This window comes from Teleopsis dalmanni, chromosome 1 (assembly GCF_002237135.1).
Source record: "Teleopsis dalmanni isolate 2A chromosome 1, ASM223713v2, whole genome shotgun sequence".
Lineage (NCBI taxonomy): Eukaryota > Metazoa > Arthropoda > Insecta > Diptera > Diopsidae > Teleopsis > Teleopsis dalmanni.
In genome coordinates, this window is record NC_051846.1 from 131,418,979 (window position 1) to 131,440,291 (window position 21,313).

The 21,313-nt window shown below is 30.6% G+C and overlaps 1 protein-coding gene across 1 annotated transcript in view; it reads right to left on the reverse strand.

Moving 5' to 3' along the window:
- Window positions 1-7,283: 7,283 nt before the first annotated feature.
- LOC119666137 overlaps window positions 7,284-21,313 on the reverse strand; it is a 15,558-nt gene continuing 1,528 nt past the window's right edge. The window contains exon 2 of the mRNA XM_038075418.1: window positions 7,284-7,640. Within this exon, the coding sequence (XP_037931346.1) occupies window positions 7,284-7,640 (357 nt within the window). The remainder of the gene's footprint in view (window positions 7,641-21,313) is intronic.

Consider the following 21,313-nt stretch of genomic DNA (forward strand, 5'->3'; position numbering starts at 1 on the left):
TTACACTCACTAATGAGGTCCGCTATCGAAGCAAAAGATGCCGAAAACACAAGACTAGCCAAATTTCCTCTTAAGTTGCTTTTTATAATTTGGACTAACTCCTTTTCGGGTATCTTTTTCTTAAGCCTAAACGACAAATTATGAATATCTGCGTAAAATTGCTCGAACGTTTCTCCCACTTGTTGCCTACGTTCCATCATTTGCCTGATTATTTCGTAATCGCTATCGCAAGATCTAAAATGACTTAACAGTTCTTTTTTCAGCTGATAATAGTTGAAATTCTTATCCTCCGCATGGTCCTCCATCACTTGCCAATACCACCTAGCAGCGCAACCCGATACCAAACAGTGAAAATCAGTGAAGAGCTGGTGATAAGAAAGTTCATATTGCTCTCTCATTTTTTTGATACGGAAAATGAAGCTTTCTACAGACATTTCTTTAGTGGTCCCATCAAATTTGATCCGCCATTTATCTAGGTCACAAATTTTTCGGGTCACCCTTTCGTCTTCTTCAAACAATATTGAGTCCCTTCTATGATCCCTTAGCCTAGTATTATTCGCTAAAAATTCAGAGTTCGCGTTTAACTCATCGCTTCCTACTACCGTCTTATTCACTCTATTTCTTTCTACGGAATTAACCCGCCCTTTCAATGAACCTAATTCACTTCTGATATCATGCATCCCACTCGCAGAACTTGGGTTTGTTGCATCAACATGTGCATCATATCAACGAGTTCCCTTTGACTTTCTCGTTCCATTTTTCCAACATTTTTAACATTCTCTTCATTCAACCACTCATTCACACCATCATTCACACACGCCTCTCCTACCGCTATGACAGGTAACGCACCGCCTACTGCGCCTTCCTTTTCTACGTCTTCTTGATCCGCCATTAGTGAGAGTTTATTCAACTCTGATATGAACTCAGGGGACCTGATAATTGAGGCAATCGCGTTGCGGTTAACTGCTTGCGTCTCCTTTCTTTGGAACAAAATTCCTGCACACAAATTGATATCGCGTTCTGGCACACTATCCGTCGGCCTAATCACGCCTGTATCTATTTGAGTCAGAAGATACGACGCTGCGTCTCTTCCCAAAGCTCTCGCTACACTCCTAGTAAGTCGCTTATTTTCGTTCCTATTGCGTGTATTTGCTTCACCTGTAGGAGTAAACCACTCGCGATCGCTCTCCATGAATCAGAAACAGAATAAAACTGAACAAATTCGTGTAATTTGAATTGTAGCAAAATAGGAAATGTAACTAATTACTGTGGTCTATTTACCCAACTAATTCACCAAAAAAAATTATACACTATCTCTATTAATTCAAACCGTTTATGAAGAAACAATTTCATAAGAAAAAAAAAAATTCCAGTAATAAGTAATATACCAGAGTCAAAAAGCGAAAGAGAATTAAAGAAAGATTTTGACTACTTCTCTTCTTAATTAAATGTAAAACTTAATAAATAAATAAATTATTTCCAAAAAAAAATATAATATATAAACAAAAATAAAAAATAGATAATTAGAGATAAGGGTTTAAAAAGAAAAAAAAATCAACCACCATAAATAATAATGAATAATATTCAAAATTATTCAAACTAAACTTCAACCAAAATTTGGCATCAATAGGCAAAATCTTAATAAATACCAAAAGAAAAATAACTTCTAAAACAGGTTAAAGCTATTCAATTGGTATACTATACCTAAACGTAATCTAAATATAAAGTATTACTATTCAATTATATTCAAATGGGTTTTGTAATTTCTACAATATAATAATAATAATGATATAGATGACCTTTGGTGTATTCTCAGTGTTATTATCTCAGGGACAATGTTAAAAAAAATAAAAATGAGTTGAGTCGCGTTTCTCTCGGGCTTTAGTCCCCCACAGAAATTCTAAGAATTATTTGCTGCATTACAATTTGATGCAGTCTGAACTACTGCCAAAAGCTAACACAACTAAAATTCTACCCCCACCCATCACAAGCCGTTTCTGAAGCAAGCCTCACAATCACAGGACGTCCTTCTAAATGATCAGCAGCTTCAACTTCAGTCTTCATTCGTACTTTCTATCATTCACGCGCACATTCATATCACCTGCTGCTATACTGACTTTCACGTATAACGTTTCTGACAAACAGCTTCACGGCACCTCAGTATAGCTGCTGGTTTGCTTGTGATTTAAAAGAACAAAAAAAAACAAAAACTTAATCACCTCAAACATATCCTGTTCGAATGTATGTTGTAGCGATCAAGCCAAAACACAAACCTAACACTAATTCTGTCAATCCGTCATTCGTGTCCTGTCGATGGTCAGTCGTTCGTATTACGTTCTGTTCTTTCGTTAGTTCCGTTCGTTTGGCGCCATTTTGTTACGTTCAACATCCTTTACATTCATGTGTGCAGAGTTAGTGTCTGGCACGGTGGCAAGGCCAGCTAGCTCGTCAGAAAAGGGTTGGATTCTTTACTCCGCTATAGCACATCCGAACCGTAACAAAAAAATAAAGAAAAATCGTGCCAGAGAATTTGGTTCAAAAAAAAAAAAAAAAAAATTTACAATCAATGATAGTAATTTTATATAATATTAATACCCTGTGTCTACCAGTTTTTTTTTTTCTTTTTTTTTTCTTCTTCGTATTGTCCCTGTCCTTGTTGGTCGGTTTAGACCTACCCACCCTCACTACATTACCGTAGTTACCGTTGAGCTGAAGTAACAGGCCCTGTTAAATTCTCTCCAGCTCCCTATTTTCATGTTCGTCCCTGTCCTGTCTAACTCATTTTTATTTTACTGCAACCTAACATTGCCCCCTTCTTCACTTTCACCTGTCACCTATATCTATTGAACTTAAGCCATCATTTTGTTTGAATTTACATCATTTACACATTTAGTTTGTTACACAAAAAAAAAGAAAATCTTATGAATGGAATTATTTTTAATTTTGTTTCTTTTTTTCTTTTTATGGTTTATTATTTTATTATATAATAATACAAAAAAAATTCGACTAAACTAAACTAAGCAAAATTCTCTTCAAATAAAAAAAAATACAAAAGAATATATATATATATATACATAATGTATTCATAATAAAAAACTTACAATCTACTCTTACTATTTAATGCACAACTATATGTATATCCATAATATATTTATAATAAGAAAATAGATAAATATAACGAGAATAAAAAAATAGCTTTCTATACATCAACTTGTTGTTTTGTTTTTTTTTTCCTTTTTTTTTTTTTTTTTCTTTTACATTTAGACTACCAATATTTTAATTACTTTGATTACTCTTACCAACATCGTAGCAGTGACGTCACTCCGCGTTGCTGACCTAAATAGCTACAAAAAAATTAAAAAAACAAATTGTGGATAATCAAAGAAAAAAACAACAAAACAAAGACACCTGATGTGCTTGATCACTTATAATATATGTACATCATTTAAAATAAAAAAAAATGTATATATTCTAATCTTGCGTGACTAATATCATATCCAAAATAAATTAACAATGAATATTATTTCTACTAATAATTTCATAAATAGAACTAATTAATTCAAGAAAATTAATAAAAAAAAACTTAATGTATATATAAAAAAATTCAAATTATTAAAATAAGTTGGAGAAAAAAAAAATTTTTAATTTAGAAACAAAAAAAATATGAGATTGAATATTTAAAAAAAATTGTAAGACATTATAGACGGCAATAAGTCATAGGTAATTGAACAACTGAGTAAGCATAATATAATTTATTGCTTAAATGAATTTAATGAATTTAATTAATTTAATCATAAGCATTAACGTAAAAAAATCATATCCTGTAGCACTTCCGTGCGGTCTTAGTATTCTCCGTTGCTATTCTACAACTGTAAGGGTAGCTTACCGTACCAGTTGCTGTTAGATGTACTTGCAGTGAGTCCTAGGGCTAATTCCATATGTTTATCAATCCTTATTGGACTTGATTTATTACACATATAATACGGCTTGTTAGGTTGTTAAATCCAAGTTTCACCGATATGTTATATTTATTTGAATTTTTTCGATCATCAATTTATTCAAAGTTTTGATCATTTAAACCTCCGATTTGTAAAAATATTTTTTTTTTTATTCACTTTAATTATTTTTGTATTAATAATAATTAATTTTTAAATGTTCACTTTAATTATTTTTGTATTAATAATAGTTAATTTTAAATGTTCACTTTAATTATTTTTGTATTAATAATAATTAATTTTTAAATGTTCACTTTAATTATTTTTGTATTAATAATAATTAATTTTTAAATGTTCACTTTAATTATTTTTGTATTAATAATAATTAATTTTTAAATATTCACTTTTTACTAATATATTTCAATATATCGTCTAAAAATTTTTCAAGTCGCTCGCGGACATCAACCGTCTTCTTCCAAAGACTTCCTCCCAAAAAAAAACTGCAACCAATATCTCTATCTTATATCATTCTCCTCCCGTAATTTAATCCGTTGGACACTCATCCCGTACACTTTTCGGGGTCGTTCCTTGAACCTCCAGTTAATGTTATTTTTCTTTCCACCTTCCGAACACTTTTTTTTTCTTTTTATCTTATTTCAATACTTGCATTACACATTGCTCTGGCAGCATTGATCATTTCAACTTCCAATTTGGCCAAACTTTTCGCCGCGACTCTTGATCAAAACAAAAGAAAACAAAAAAAATGTACAAAAGCTTTTTTTTCTTTTTTTCTTTCTTGCAAATTTTGACATTTCGCTGTGCGTGCAATGCACAGGCTAATTTTAATTTATAAAAAAAAAATAAAAATAAAAATAAATAAAAAAAATGAGTAGACGGTGTGTCAAAATATTACTGCCGCGAAATTGGACAAGGAAGTGCATGCTCACTTTACCAAAGGAACCACCGTGAGACAAGCAGGTGCTGCACTGAGACTGCCTGGACAACGTGGGACATGCGAGGTAATATCATGTTTTTAATTTTCTTACTCATGTTAGCCTATCACCTCCTACTCACACAGGCATACACAACAAATTGGAAGTAGACTTATGAGTCGATATGAGGTGACTTGAGCGGGATCCTTTCCGGGTTTGGGTATCATCATGATTTTGGATAGCTTCCAGTCGTTTGGAAAATATGCAGTCCTTAAAATAGCGTTATAAATAAAAAGTAGTTGGTCTTTGGCGATTTGTGGGATCTCTTTCAGCATTTTCGCTGTAATTAGGTCGTAGCCTGGAGCTTTTTTGGTATTTAAATTTTTGATTTCGCTTTTTAGTGGTTTTTTACTGAAGCAAATTGTCATATTGTCGTTTCGTGTGGAGTAAGGCAGAGAGTCAAGTTTTGTTAAAGTAGAGATTGGGGTAAATACATATTTAAGGTGATTTGCAAAAGCAGCACCCTTTTCCTCATCGCTTTTAGCCCAGTTTCCATCTGTGAGTCGAAGGGGTGCTCTGTGAATAACGGACTTTTTCTTGAGTTTAGTGGCTTTCCAAAGGGAGTAGTTTGTTGTTTGCGTTGGAGATAACTGTGAAATAAAATTTGCGTATTCTATGCGATTTTTTTCTTTGAGTAATCTCTGAAGTGCTTTCGTCAGATTCTTGAGTTCTTTTTTAATTCGGGGGGATCCTTGTTGTTGTCATTGGCGTCTTACTTGTCGTTTCTCCTATATAAGGGTTGCAATTTCGTTCGATGTATGGTAGTTTATGGGTTTGTGGGGTATTGGGAGTGGGATTGATATTCGAGCGGCTTGTTGAAGTAAAGCTGTGAAGTCCTGGACGGCCTTGTCAATTTCAATATTTGATTTTAGGGCAGTGTCGGTGTTAATATGTGAGCTAATATATTTTTTAAATTTTAGCCAATTTCTGTGCTGGTTTGTGAGCTTTTGGATTGACTATTGTTGTGTTTCTAATCAGAATAAAAGTCGGCGTGTTATCAGAGGAGAGTTCTAAAGATGCCTCGGTAGCAATTTGATTTTTTTATAAGTTCTTTGTTACCGCAAAATCAATGACGTCTGGAGTTTTTTTCTGATCTGATGGCCAGCATGTTGGTCTGCCAGTGTAGGATATGTTAAGGTCGAGTTTTGATATCACGTTCATCAGGGATTTTCCTTTTGGTGATATAAGTCTTGTGCCCCAGAATGTATGTTTGGCATTGAAGTGGACAATAGGTGGACAATAAATTGAGGTTATAGTCAGACCTTTTATGTACTCTTCTAGACATATATCGAATCGTAGAGTATGTAACCAGGTATCTTAAAGTAGCTTTTCTCGTTAAAATGGGTTTCTGAGATAAACATGACGTCAATTTGATGTGATTGTAAAAACAATAAAAGTTCATTTTTATGTTGGCCTAAACCGTTAGCATTCCAGAATATTTTGATTTTGAATCATTCCCATAAATTGTGTCATATTTTCCATAAACAGTTGGATAAATTGTGTCATATTTTCCATAAACAGTTGGATCATGTTTTCAATATTTGAAGATGGTTTAGTAGAGCTTTCATTTTGAACGTTGCTTGGGCCAGTGAACAGCGTCTCTAACAGCGTTTACATATGAAATTCGTGTACACGTATTGTTGGAGTCAGATGGAGCATTTGGCTGAGATCGCGTTTGAATAGGTTGTGGTGTGATTACTGACTGAGAGCGGGGACGCAATGCTGGAAACATTCTTTGTTTTTCGGTAGTGTGTACTACACATCCCTTATAATTAGCGGTGAAGGCAACCAGCCTTCACAATTAAAAACTCTATCGCGGTTTTTAATGTTGTATACAGATTTTGTTTTAAATCCTTTTTCTGCAAATGCTTCTTTAATTGCTGCTGTGTTCAAATCTGGTTATATTCCTCTTATAACCACTGTTAAACTTTTGGCACTTTTTAATTGATATATGTAAAAATTTTTACCATTTTTTTCGAAGTTGTTTACAACTTTTCTGTAATGTTTTTCTTCGTTGATCGAAATTTTTGTTTCATCGACATTTTCTTTACGAAGAGGCACAACATGCATAGAATCTTTGCCAATACTTTGTGTTAGGGAGTATATAAGAGCGTTTGAGTTTTTTTCACGCAGAAATATGGGTGGCGGTTTCTGGGTAGGGGCGGGTCTGGTATTTTTATCATCTTCGGCTAGAACGACAAAACGATTCGCTGTTGAAATATTTTCTATTTTTGGAGTTTTTGTCGAGAATGCATTGCTAGCATTTTTTTGTTTCGGGCTACGTTTTCTTTTTATGATTTGAATATATTTATTCATGCCACGGACTTTGGGTGAATCAGGATTTTTTGCCATGTTACTATTCTTTTGCAATATATTTGGCATGTTGCGCTGCATTATTTTGTTGCGCTGATGCTGTGTTATTTTTCGAAGATGTTACTGGACTTTGCGGTTGGCAGCTTGATTTTTTGCAAGAAGTTTCACTTACCGAGTATGAGCGTTGCCTTTGGGATTGGTTGTTTAGCATTGCTGTTTGGTTCGTGGTTGGCTTCTCAGAACAACCATCTGCTGTTGGGTAGCATATGGGTGAGTGGTTTGTGCCTCCGCTATGCGAAGGCGGTGATCTATTAATTGGCATATCGTGGTTGGTATCGCGGGAGTTAGCTGAGCACCCAACTGTCTCTGAGTAATTTGTTGTGAAATAGAAGCTTCTACTCTTTAATTATTTAATTATAAAAATTTTTAAAGTTCTGTTTTAAATGGCATGAAAAATGTAGTATGTATTAAGAAAAAATATATATATATATTATTAATATAAGTACAATATAAATTTATAATATAATAAAATATAAATTTCAATTTTACTTAAGAATTTATCAAACAATAAATTTCTGAGGTGTCCTTTCGCGTATTTATTTATTTTATTTATTTAGCAAAAGTTTGTTATTTAATTACACAATTACACAATTTTTCAAATTTGCGATTTGTAATTTGTTTAGTTATTCTACCCGTTTGCAACACTTTCTTGTAAATTTGTTTTTGAGCTTTAAAGCTTTGTTTGCTGTCTCTATCAGCTATTTTCAAGTGTGTGTGAGTTTTGAAAAAAATGAACAAATTCGGAAACAAAGTCAAAATTCACTTTTTTCGCAAAAAGAAATAAATATAATAATATATTATTTTATCTGGCACTATTATTTTTTATTAATATTGTTTAAGAGTCACTGTTTCGATTTTTTGTGATGAGTTTAATATCACTTTTTAAGTTTTTCGCTTAGAAAACACTGAAAGTTACGGAGTGATTTTTTTTCGCGCCAATGCTGATTGGTAAAAAATAGAGAAATTTTTAAAAAATGATTATAAAAAAACTGTGCATTAGGTTTTTACGATTTTGAGCTTTTTGAAAAGAAAATTTCTTCATCTTTATAAAAATGTATAGGTGATTTTGGTCCCGTTCGTGCATGAAAACTTATTTCTATATATAAATGCATACTATAAAAAAAATTGTTTATTTTTAATGAAATTTCTATGATATAATTAAAATATTTTGTTGATATTTTACAATTATGCATTATAATGTATATCTTAACATTTGTCATCTTTACTTTTTTAAAAACATGTGTTTAAAAAGAAATAATAATTTTCATATTTGATTAAATATCCTGGGGTGAAGACAAAATCAATCTTTTTGATTTATGTTGCAATTGAAAGTGAGTTTTATTGCCTTTAAAGGTTTTAGCGTGCATTTGGATCTTCATTGTAGTTTTTTATAAATTAATCTTTTTATATAAGAAAGTCGCTTTTTCTATTCAAATTCACATTAATGCATTTATTCGCAACAAATGCATTAAACATACAAACACAACATTCTATCTTATAATACAGATAGCGCTTTTCCTTCTGCCTCCTATATACTCCGGCCTTAGCGCTGTGACACAATTTATTTATATAAAAAAATTGAATTTTTGGTAAAAAATAGAGAAATTTTTAAAAAATGATTATAAAAAAACTGTGCATTAGATTTTTACGATTTTGAGCTTTTTGAAAAGAAAATTTCTTCATCTTTATAAAAATGTATAGATGATTTTGGTGCCGTTCGTGCATGAAAATTTATTGAGATATATAAATGCATACTATAAAAAAAATTCTTTATTTTTAATGAAATTTCTATGATATAATTGAAATATTTTGTTGATATTTTACAATTATGCATTATAATGTATATCTTAACATTTGTCATCTTTACTTTTTTAAAAACATGTGTTTAAAAAGAAATAATAATTTTCATATTTGATTAAATATCCTGGGGTGAAGACAAAATCAATCCTTTTGATTTATGTTGCAATTGAAAGTGAGTTTTATTGCCTTTAAAGGTTTTAGCGTGCATTTGGATCTTCATTATAGTTTTTTATAAATTAATCTTTTTATATAAGAAAGTCGCTTTTTCTATTCAAATTCACATTAATGCATTTATTCGCAACAAATGCATTAAACATACAAACATAACATTCTATCTTATAATACAGATAGCGCTTTTCCTTCTGTGCCTCCTATATACTCCGACCTTAGCGCTGTGACACAATTTATTTATATAAAAAAATTGAATTTTTGGTAAAAAATAGAGAAATTTTTAAAAAATGATTATAAAAAAACTGTGCATTAGATTTTTACGATTTTGAGCTTTTTGAAAAGGAAATTTCTTCATCTTTATAAAAATGTATAGATGATTTTGGTCCCGTTCGTGCATGAACATTTATTTCTATATATAAATGCATACTATAAAAAAAATTCTTTATTTTTAATGAAATTTCTATGATATAATTGAAATATTTTGTTGATATTTTACAATTATGCATTATAATGTATATCTTAACATTTGTCATCTTTACTTTTTTAAAAACATGTGTTTAAAAAGAAATAATAATTTTCATATTTGATTAAATATCCTGGGGTGAAGACAAAATCAATCCTTTTGATTTATGTTGCAATTGAAAGTGAGTTTTATTGCCTTTAAAGGTTTTAGCGTGCATTTGGATCTTCATTGTAGTTTTTTATAAATTAATCTTTTTATATAAGAAAGTCGCTTTTTCTATTCAAATTTTTATAAATTTATTTATTCGCAATACTTGCGTAAAAAAATACAAACATCATATTTATACTTGAAACTTAGATGGCGCTGGCATGCCTGCCTTGAGTATGCTCCGCATTTGGCGCTGTGAGGGTGGAGGTTTTTTTCAAATAATTGAATTTTTGGTAAAAAATTGACAATTTTTGAAAAATAATAGAGAAAAAACTGTGCATACGATTTTTATGATTTTAAGTTTTTTGGAAAGTAAATTTTATTGTCTTTAAAGAAAAATTAATTTTGTTTCGGCCCCCTTTTTGCACGAGAAGATATAATGATTACAGTAAAGTAAGCTAAAAAAAAATGCTATTTTTTAACAATTTTTTATGATAAAATTAAAATATCTAATTGAGGTTTTAAAATTGTATTTTGTGATGTATTTTTGAACATTTTGCATATTTAGTTTTTTGATTCGGATGATATTTAAGCGGTTTCGACATCGAACTTTAATGCGATTTTGCACAAAATCTGCGCATAAGATTTTTTTGATTTTTACTTTATTAGAAAGCTTATTTTATTGCTTTTCAGGTGAGTATCCGTGCAAGTCGGTCCCGTTTGTAGTTGTTTTTTAATAATTTTTTAAGTAAAAAAGTCAGTTTTTTCAAAAAATTTGATTTTTTTATTTTTTGAATATCTCTGCTATTACGCAACATACAGATATGGGGTATATACCAAATGAAAGATAATTGAATTTTCTATCTAAATCATATTTCATGCTTGGTGAGAAAGCTTAAATTTGGCTAATTTTGGCAAATTAATAAACTTAGAAAAATTTCGTGTTCCAATTCCGGCTTGGTCCCCTCAGCGTCGTTGCTATCTAGGCTCAGGTAAATATAAAGACATGTAATTTGCCTCCGTTAAAAAAATAATGATTTCTGAAAAGGTACACGGAATGGGAAAAACATGTCTGTTCAAACGTATAAACAATCGAACTTATTATTTTAAGTATGAGCACTAATATTTTGTTAGTGTAATCACCAATCAAACCAATATCGTACACAACATATTTTGCTTAGGCAAAATCATATAGAAAAAACTCTAATATTAGAGCGAATGCAATATAGCTTCTGGTTCATGCGTAAGAAGGGAGCTAAAGACGAAGTAAAGTTTTTTGGTTCGGACTGGATAGACAAATACTTTTTTCACTCTTCTTTGTTATCGCACACTTACTAAATATCTTTGTATGCATGGGTAGGTGAGACAATATTTTTGAATGTGATGTTTGCACTTTGTTTGTGTGCTTTTTTTTTCTTAAAGTATATGACTGGCTTTGTGTACGTGAAATGTAAAAGTCTCCAAATTATTTAAAATTTAATTTTTGCTGAAATTTTATACTGGCTTCTTGCTAAAATATGATGTTTGCCTATGATATGATGCGAAAACACTGGAGTAGCGCAACCACAGTTGTTATTAGTGTAAATGCTCTTAATGTTTGGTTGTGAAGCTGTGCTATGCCATACAGTAGCAATGGTTTCATGAAGAATATTCATAAAAACCATATTATATAATAATTGATTATGTTTTGTATATTAAGCTTTTATTATTATTATTAACTAAATTTTATTACTTAAATCATAATAAATAAAATTATAAACTTAATATAACTTAATTATTCAAAATAGATATATTAACTAAATTCAATTACTTATTTTTTATAACTGTTTAAAATAAGTTTATTTGTATTAGGTTGAATATTTTTGTTTCATTGCTAATTTTTCTAAGCATTTATAAATAGCATATTTTTTATATTTAATAGTATTTTATTATTTAATTATGTGTATCAAAACATTGATTATTTAATATAGAAAATATTAAGTATTGTTAAGATAAAATATTTATTAATATTGGAACATATAAATACAAAAATTTTTTTAAAAATATACATCCACCAATTCGTGAAGAATGTAGCATATGATGTTCCTGTAAGTGATGCTGTTCGTCTGCTGGTTTTTCAGGTAAAGTTGTGGAACAGTTTTTCCTTCAACAATTTATTAATAAAAAACTTCAACTTTAACTTTGTAGATAATTTTATCCAACTTTTACTTTCGTAATATGTATATGATTTTTTTATATTATTTTTTTTTATTAATATTTTTTTCTCTCTTTTTTGGGATACTTGTTTGTTTAAATGCTCTGCAATCACATTTGTTGTCGTGTGTTATAAATTGCAAGGATTTTTATTTTGTAACACTCACGTCGCGTAATTATTATTTTTCCACAATTGCGTGAGTTGATCGTGTTTTTTTTGCACTCGCGTCGTATACTTTTTTTTTCTGCAATTGTTACCGATTAAATTTATTCTTAATAAATTTTTATTTTTAAAAAAATTATATTTTATTTAATGTATAATTATTTTATTTAATATATAACATTACAATTTTATCCCGTATAATAAATGACTTAACTTATATTTACAAATGATTTCTAAAGACTGACTCCTTTCATTTTCATGAAGAATGACTGAAGTCATTCCAGAAATTGTAAAATTGGATTTGAGCAATTTGATTCCAGCTTCTGCAATTCTTAAGAATATTCTAGAAGCTTCTCTATCTACATACTATAGGATTATAGTTTCTATTTTCTAAAGCATCTCGTAAGCGTCTTTATCGAATAGTATTTGGATATCTCATTGATCAAGTATTTAATATGATACTTGATGTGCTTTCTGGAAGATACTTGCAGTTCCTTAAGAAAGCATTTTGCAACAATATTGTCATAAGAAGTATAGGCATTAACCCTGAATGTATTTAGATAACCAAACGCGCGTAAGCCTCGTGAGATATTTTAATGCGCAATAGCTAGGTACGCATTCTGAAGATACAAAAATGTAAAACAATGGCGCAGTGCCATTATGTAATTTCAGGGTTTTAACTTGCATACGTAAGCATTGTTTGTTATATACAGAGTGTCATGCATGCATTAGTAAATACATAACAACATATCTTTGTTGCGCAAGCAATATTCTTGCATGAGCAATAAGCGTTAGAAGTATGCTAGTTAAGCACATTCCATGTCGCTGTTCAGAACAAAGTATATCTAAAATTAGTTACTTTAATGCATGTACGCTACACTGTGTTTCATTTCTGTTAAATTCACTTTACGCGTTCTCCACAAACGTAACTATATTCCAAATTAATAAATAAAAAATAAATTAATTATCATTAAGTTTTAACGGTTTAACGAAAACAAAAATGTGCAAAAAAACAGTTTAACAAATAAATGCAAAAACAAAAAGTTCCTATCTGTTTCTACTAGGAGGTATTTAAAATAAAAAGCAATAACGCATTTAAAACCATACGTTTATTATTATCATATATGCTTTTATGTTCTCTTTGATTCATATTTTCTTACTATTGCCGCTCTGAGAACTTGATTGAAAAATTGAGCCTAAAAAGGATCTACCAGTAGACTCTCAGTGCGATCACCTTGTGAACACTTTAATCGAGTTATCTCTTATTTTATATTTTTGTATGAATATGTAGTTTATTTTGACAAAACAATTTTGTCTACTTACATTTTCAGTGAAGCGTCCAAGGGCAGGGGACCCCTTCGATACGTTCCCAAAAAATTTTTGGCAAGAATTTTCATCGCCATTTACTGATATACCAGATGCTGATGAACTCGAAAAAACCGAAACAACCACACATGAACCATTTCCATTCTTTACTGATCCCTTTACAAAGGTTAACATCAGCACACAACTGAGTGCAAATGTTTATTTGCATTGCAAAGTTAACGATTTGCAAGAAAAAACGGTAAGTTCATTTAAATCACAATTTTGTAAGATTCTTCAAGAATAAATATAAAGTATAAAGTACAGGATTATCAGTACACTGCATAAGTTCACTTTGCTTTGAAACTTAATTAATCTGAATAGACTACCAATATTAAGAACATAATAATGAAAAAAATCAGATTTTTAAAATAACATATCAAAGTTAGTTTGTTACTTAGAAAATTTGTTTCTAAAATGATCATTCATATTTGAAACATGTATTTTACTTTGAAATTTTGAATTTGAGCCGTAGCTATGTGTTTATTAATTATTATATAATGATTATAATTTAAATCACACAGTCGAAGAAATTTATAACAGAAAATTATAATACATATATTATGCAAATAACTTCTGCTCAAAAAGTACCTAGATTTTGTTAACTACTTAAGTAATAGAACTTTTTCAAAAATTTTTTTTTTGTTATGTTGGTAAACCCTTTCTTGGCATATGGCATAAATTTGAGCGCCATCTGTCAATTAGTTTGTTTACAGCGGCTGTTAATGTGAGACTACCTTAAGTGACTAAGGTGAGACTACGTCGTATGACTAAAAGGGAGACTGCTCGTGACTTAGACATCTGAAATGGATCCGTTTCTTGACCTTCTTACGGAACTTGGAACTCCTTTAATCGAAAAATTTAATTTAGTGTTTAACAATTTGTGTTTTAATTTCAAATATCCAAACTTATCAAAACTTAAAAAACATATCAAAACTTATCAAACTTCTTAAAAACTTCTTTTCTATTTTTTCTCCTCTTTTACTTCTTTCTTTTTCTGCTTATCTTGCTTTCGTTTCACTGCCTTATCTTACCTATCACACTACTTTATCCACGTATGTATATATTAGTTATAAATGCTATAAATATTTTAAAAACAAGTCAACTACGCCAACAATTGATAAGGATCAAGAGATTGTCTTTGGATCAACAAACTTCACATTTCATGAATTGGGACGATTCATCTTAGGTAGGGGGGAGTTAACACCCTATATCACTATAACGGCACTTTGCCTTTCCACAAATTTTAGAAGCTATAATTCGATTGGTCAATCCAATCGTAAAATTTTCATTAACGACTTCAGACATCAAAGGATAAACTTTGAAGTGCCAGTCGTTAGGAAAGGTTTAAAGAATTCAAATCGTGTTCGGAAATATAAAAATAAAATGTGAAATACAAATATTACGGAACTCTAAAATTGAAAGATACTAGATACAAATATTTAATAATAATTGATGCGAATATTAAAATAAGTTTATGTAACAAATACATAATAAAATTATAATAATACTAAATAAAAATAAAATAGTTTTTTTTTTAAATAAAAATACACAAGTGATTTAATTTGCATTTGTTTGCGCTTGGAAACAATTAGTGTATTTGTATATACACTGCGCATTCAAATACAGAACCACTTATTATAATATTAATAATATGCATTGCCAATATAACTATAGCATATACATTACGCCTCCTTTTTGGGAAAGAATAATGCCATAACGGAGTTATTCTTACTTTGTTAAATAAAGTTTTAATTTTTAATAATTTCATATAATTAAAGTTAGTGTATTTTAGTTATATTTATTTGTTTAATCACTATATTTATTGAGTCTTATTCATTATATAATTTTATTTTATTAGCATGTACTAGCTGTTTCTTATTCTTAATGTTTCCATTGTTTTCTATACTCTCCATTCTATAGGAACCCTTGTATTGACTATCTAGCTTATGACCTACTTCATTTCTAAGTAGAACTTTATCTCCTATATTTAATTCTAATTGTCACTATTTCTATCGTAGAGCCACTTTTGTTTTAATTTAGATTTATCTAGAAGTTTTCGGCTCTAGTGTACGCTATTTCTAATCTTTATTTAATTTCTTTACTATAGTCATCTATATTATATAAAGGATCTACATTACTAATGGTATTAAATTTATTGAAACCTTGGGGAATTTTTTCAAAAATAAGCTCATATAGACAATATCCATGCACCACTATGGGGTGGTATTGAAACAATACGTTTCAACCATTGATCCGAGTCGTTTTTATCGACTGATATGTATGATCGTTCATATTCATTAAATGTTCGATGACTGCGGTCTACAGTTTCGAGTGTTTAGTGGTGATGAGCTGTTCGTGTTACATTTTTTTATTTTAGATATTTGCATATATTAGTTATTAGAGAATAGTCTTCTGGATGTATCTTGTAATTTCTATTATTGTAAAATGGAACCTCTCTATTTGGCTATTAGTAGTACCATGCCTCGGATCACAATAATATACCTGAAATTTAATCATTGCATTAAAGATTTAAACTGAGCTGTCGTAAAACCTGGCTCATTATCTAAAGTTATTTCTTTAATATCTGGAAATCTTTGTAAAATTTCTAATACTTTTTCATCGAGGTTACTTTTGTCTTCAATTAATTTGATTACTAAATATTTTGAGTACGCGTTAACACAATGCAGAAACTTTAATTTTAGGGCGAAAAAATGTCGATATGAATCTATTCCCCCTCTTTTTTTAGGAATTTGAGATCCTCCAATTGAAGCTTTTTGCGGGTGTCTATCATATTTGCAAGTATCACAATTTCTAACAAATTGATTGAAGTGATGTTCATTTTAGGTTAATAATACATGCCTTGAATGTGTTTCACATTTTGCTTATAATTGCAGTGTGCGCGAATAATAGTTTGTTCTACTATAGCTGTCTGATCATCAGGGTTGATTATATCAATTGAAAATAGTTTTGTACATACGAATTTGGTATTGAAATTATCTAATAGCATGTTTTTAATTTCATAGAGGTCCTCTATGGTACAATGAATTGCTGTTGTTAATTTTAGTTGTAAATATTCTTTTAATATAGTAAGTAAATTTTCGGATTTACTTACTAGACATACTGAATAATATGTCTAATTCTTCCAAATGTCATTATTAATTCATGGATAGTAAATGAGGCTTTGCTCAAAAGAATTGTTTGAATTGATTAAGAAACTTCATTGTTTCCTGAATGATGGTGTTATCACTACTTTCAGTTGAGTGATGAGTATTTATAGAGGAAGAATCTTCCGAAATGTGGTTTAAGTTATGCCTTGAGAGGACATCTGCTACTACATTGGTAGCTCCAGGTTTATAAACTATTTTTGGGGCAAATTCCTCAATAAATGAGTGCCAGCTTTTCATATTAGTATTGGGGTTGTGGGTAGGTATCGCAAAAGTGAAGGGCAGATGATCAGTATGTATTTCAAAGTCGGAAACTCCGTAAAGATAATTTCTTAATGTCTTTAAAGAACATGCTGTAGCGTAAAGCTCTTTTTCATTGGAAGCATAATTTTGCTCTGTAGAATTTAATGATTTAGAAATAAATGTGATTGGTTTGCTATCTTGGCTTAATACTGCACCGATTGCTATGCGGGGCTGCTATATTTATTTGTGGCCTAGGTAACACTAACTGTTACCAGGCGCAATCTGGCATTTCCATTGGAAAGGTTGACATTTTTTAGCATAACATCACTCAGAACGTGTTGTCATTAAACTGTGAATTGTTTTATTTACAGAGACTTGAAAAATTCATCTCAGCCAAAAAATAGAATTAACGCGTGAACATTTTTGTGCGAACATTTTTCACAACTTTCGACATGGATTATCACGACAAGAGTGCATTGATGACCTTTAGTCTTTGTATGGCGGTGAAGCACCATTCTATAGCACTGTGAAAAACTGGTTTAATGAATTCAATCGTGGACGACGCTCGTTCAACGACGAATTCCGTGAAGGTCGTCCAAAAACGAACATTGATGCCGTGGGTGAACTAATAATGTAAGATCGTCATGTGACATACCGTGAGATAGAGGCATCCTTGGCATTTTCTCCCACCAGCATACATTCGATATTCCATTGTAATATGAAATTTACGTTCGTAAATTTTACAACACAAAAATATGATAATACAAAAAAAAATATATGATAATAAAATAAAACATCAAAACAATAATAAAACTTGTAAACAACGCACCGTTGCAATTACAAGAACAAATCTACTGTTTGCTTCGCACCTCGCGGATATAAAAGGCGAAGCAAAAGCGCAAGACAGGCATTCAGCAAGGCATCGAGCTAAGAACAGGTCGCTCCATATTATACATGCTGAAACACCAAGAATCGAAATTTACATCTCGATTTCTATTTTGTTTATTTTTTTTTATTTTTAATAGAAATACACATTTCTATTAAAAATTATTATTAATAACGAAACTAACATTTCGTTAGTAGTAATAGAAATATAAATTTCTATTACTTATTTGCTCATAACGAAATTACATTTTCGTTAATAAATTACTCGGTAAGGTGATAATAACACATGAATATTATCACCCATACCAAATCCATTGCAGAGAGAAGAAATTCATATTTCTTCAAAACACATTGTCAGGGGCGTTGAAATTAACATTTCTACGCCAAACTCATTGCATAGAGAAGAAATTTACATTTCTTCAAACATATTGTCAGGGGCGTTGAAATTAACATTTCTACGCCAAATCCATTGCAGAGAGAAGAAAGTCACATTTCTTCAAAACAAATTGTCAGGGGCGTTGAAATTAACATTTCTACGCCAAATTCATTGAACAGAGAAGAAATTCACATTTCTTCAAACATATTGTCAGGGGCGTTGAAATTAACATTTCTACGCCAAAGTCATTGCATAGAGAAGAAATTCACATTTCTTCAAAACACATTGTCAGGGGCGTTGGAAATTAACATTTCTACGCCAAACCAACTAACTTCACCGAGGAAGATAACCACATCATTGCACCAACGCCACCGGCCTCCGTGTATCCAAACTTTCCACTGCTCCTATCAAATAAATTTATTGTAGGACTGGACCTGGACTCCGGCGAGCAAAACCCCGGCCAGAAAGGTTCGTTACAGCATAAACACCTGGCCGTAAAAAAGATTTGTTCTCGCTGGATTCCGCAGAATGTGACAATCGCTCAAAAGAGACTCGTGTCGATTGGTGCAAAGAAATGTTGAAAAAATACGTTCGCGGTGCGTCAAAAAACGTTTATAAGATCGTCACAGGTGACGAATCATGGATCTATGCGTATGAGCCCGAAAAAAACAACAATCGACCATGTGGGTCTGCGAAGACGAGCCAAATCCTACGAAAGTTGTTCGTGGAAGAAGCACTTCCAACCAAATGGTTGCCTGTTTTCAGCAAAAATGTTCATGTGGCAACTGTTCCGCTTGAGCAAAGATCGACGGTCGGTCACTTCTGAGTGGTACACCGCAATTTGTTTGCCTGAAGTCTTCGCAAAAATTCGAAAAACGAACAAGAGAAGACGAATCATTGTTCACCATGCGAGCTCCCACACATTGGCTCAAACCAGTGACTTTTTGATCGGCCAAAACGTAGAATTGATGAGTCATCCGCCGTACACCCCTGACTTGGCACCCAATGACTTCATTTTTTTCCAGCACATCAAGAAAAAAATGCGTGGTCAACGATTTTCGTCGCCAGAAAATGCTGTTGAAGCGTTCAAAAACCATGTTTTGGAGGTGTCTCAATCGGAGTAGAAAAAGTGCTTCGACAATTGGTTTGAGCGTATGCTTAAGTTTATAAATCAGGCTGTAGATTACTTTCAAAAACAATAAAACAATTTTTGATGATAAATATTCGCATTTTCATTATTAGGACAGAAATATATATAGCAGCACTCGTATTATAAGCGTCGATAGTGAGAATAAATTTTTTTTTGAAATCTATTTGTGCCAATTCCACTCCGTTTGATAATAAGTTTTTCAATTTAACTGCTGCCTTAATTGCTTCTTCATCTAAATTGAGTTTTATCTTTTTAGACATGTGTTGTGGAATTTTTCCATTTTCACCAGATAAGTATTTGGTAAGTGGTTTAATTATTGACGCGTAGTCCTTCACAAATTTTCTATAATAACCTGTCATCCCTAAGGAACTTCTTGATTGACATAATGTTTGGGGAATAGGAAAATTGCGTGTTGTATCGATCGTTTTTGGATCGGTTTTAATTATATTATAGAAGACTATATAACCTAAGAGTTCAGCTTCTTGTTAATAAAATTTAGATTTTTCAAGTGAAATTTTCATGTTGGCATCTTTCAGGGTTCTTATTATTTCTTGTAAATATGTCTCATAAGGAATGTGAGTATACAATAATATCGTCTATATAGATATGACAAATTTTTCCGATATATTCTTGTAATATATCATCCATTGCTCTTTAAAAAATGTTAGGACTATTTTTTAACCCAAATGGTAGTCTTAAATATTCGTATTTACCATTATTTATTGTGAAAGCTGTTTTCTCAATGTCTCCTTCTTTTATTAAAATTTGGTGGTGTTGTATATCCTAATTGTTGTATATATTAAAAACTATATATTGTGTATCCAGTGTGTTGTATAGTTGTAATTTTTAAAATTAGTTTTTGTATATATGTACGCCCAAAATGTTGTGGTTACTCCATTATGCTACTTTAATAATACTGCCAAATTCTACTGATCTCTTATTACCCACATCATTTTAATTAAAAGATAGTCAATTAAATCCCTTTTGTTTGTTTCGGAATATTTGCATTATTTATTTATTTATCGATTAGTTACAAACTCTTATTAAAATATTTTAAACTTTAATTCTTCGATTATTTTAAAATATATCATCTTTTAGTTGTTACACTTAATTCAAAACTTTATTACACATCATATGTCATTAGGGCATTGTTTCATGTGTAGATATTCTAATATATTGCACTGTTCAGTTCGTACAAGAACTTTTATTTACTTATATCACTAGAACATTTTTATATTTCTTGATTTTAGAACTCAGAAATCAAAGTTTATTCCAGATTCAGATTTATCTAGGATTATTAATTCTTAGATATACTGCAATGTTTAATTCACTGCATTTTTTCTTAATTCTTTTCACTGACTTTCTTGACTGATTTCTTTTCTAATCTCACATCTTTTTCACTCTGCTAAAACTTAACTGCCCTAATTAAGAAAATAGACTCTATATATACAGAGCTGCTTTCACCCCCGCTTAAACTTTATCTAATATGACTTTTATATTAGACATGCCCCAATAACCCAGAAAAATTCAAAAATTAATTAAAAATTGAAATTAATTCTGCAATAATAATTTTGCCTAATTCGCAAAATTATTCATTCTACATATTTTACATTCTTTACCTTGTCACAATTTCTTTTCTCAAAGTCATTTACAATTGACACAGATAATAAATATTAACATAAATCAGCATTTCACTTCCACAATTTGTCTTACTGACTTTTTTGACTTTTTATTAATATTATTGTAACTGTACATAACTTTGCCTATTTTTAGGTGCTATTAGAATGTAAGTCCCCATAAAGACTGCTATGCAATTATTAATTATTATTAATTAAAAACTTTCAACTTAACTATATTAATAATCAAAATTACGGTCTTCAGGATGCCAATCTT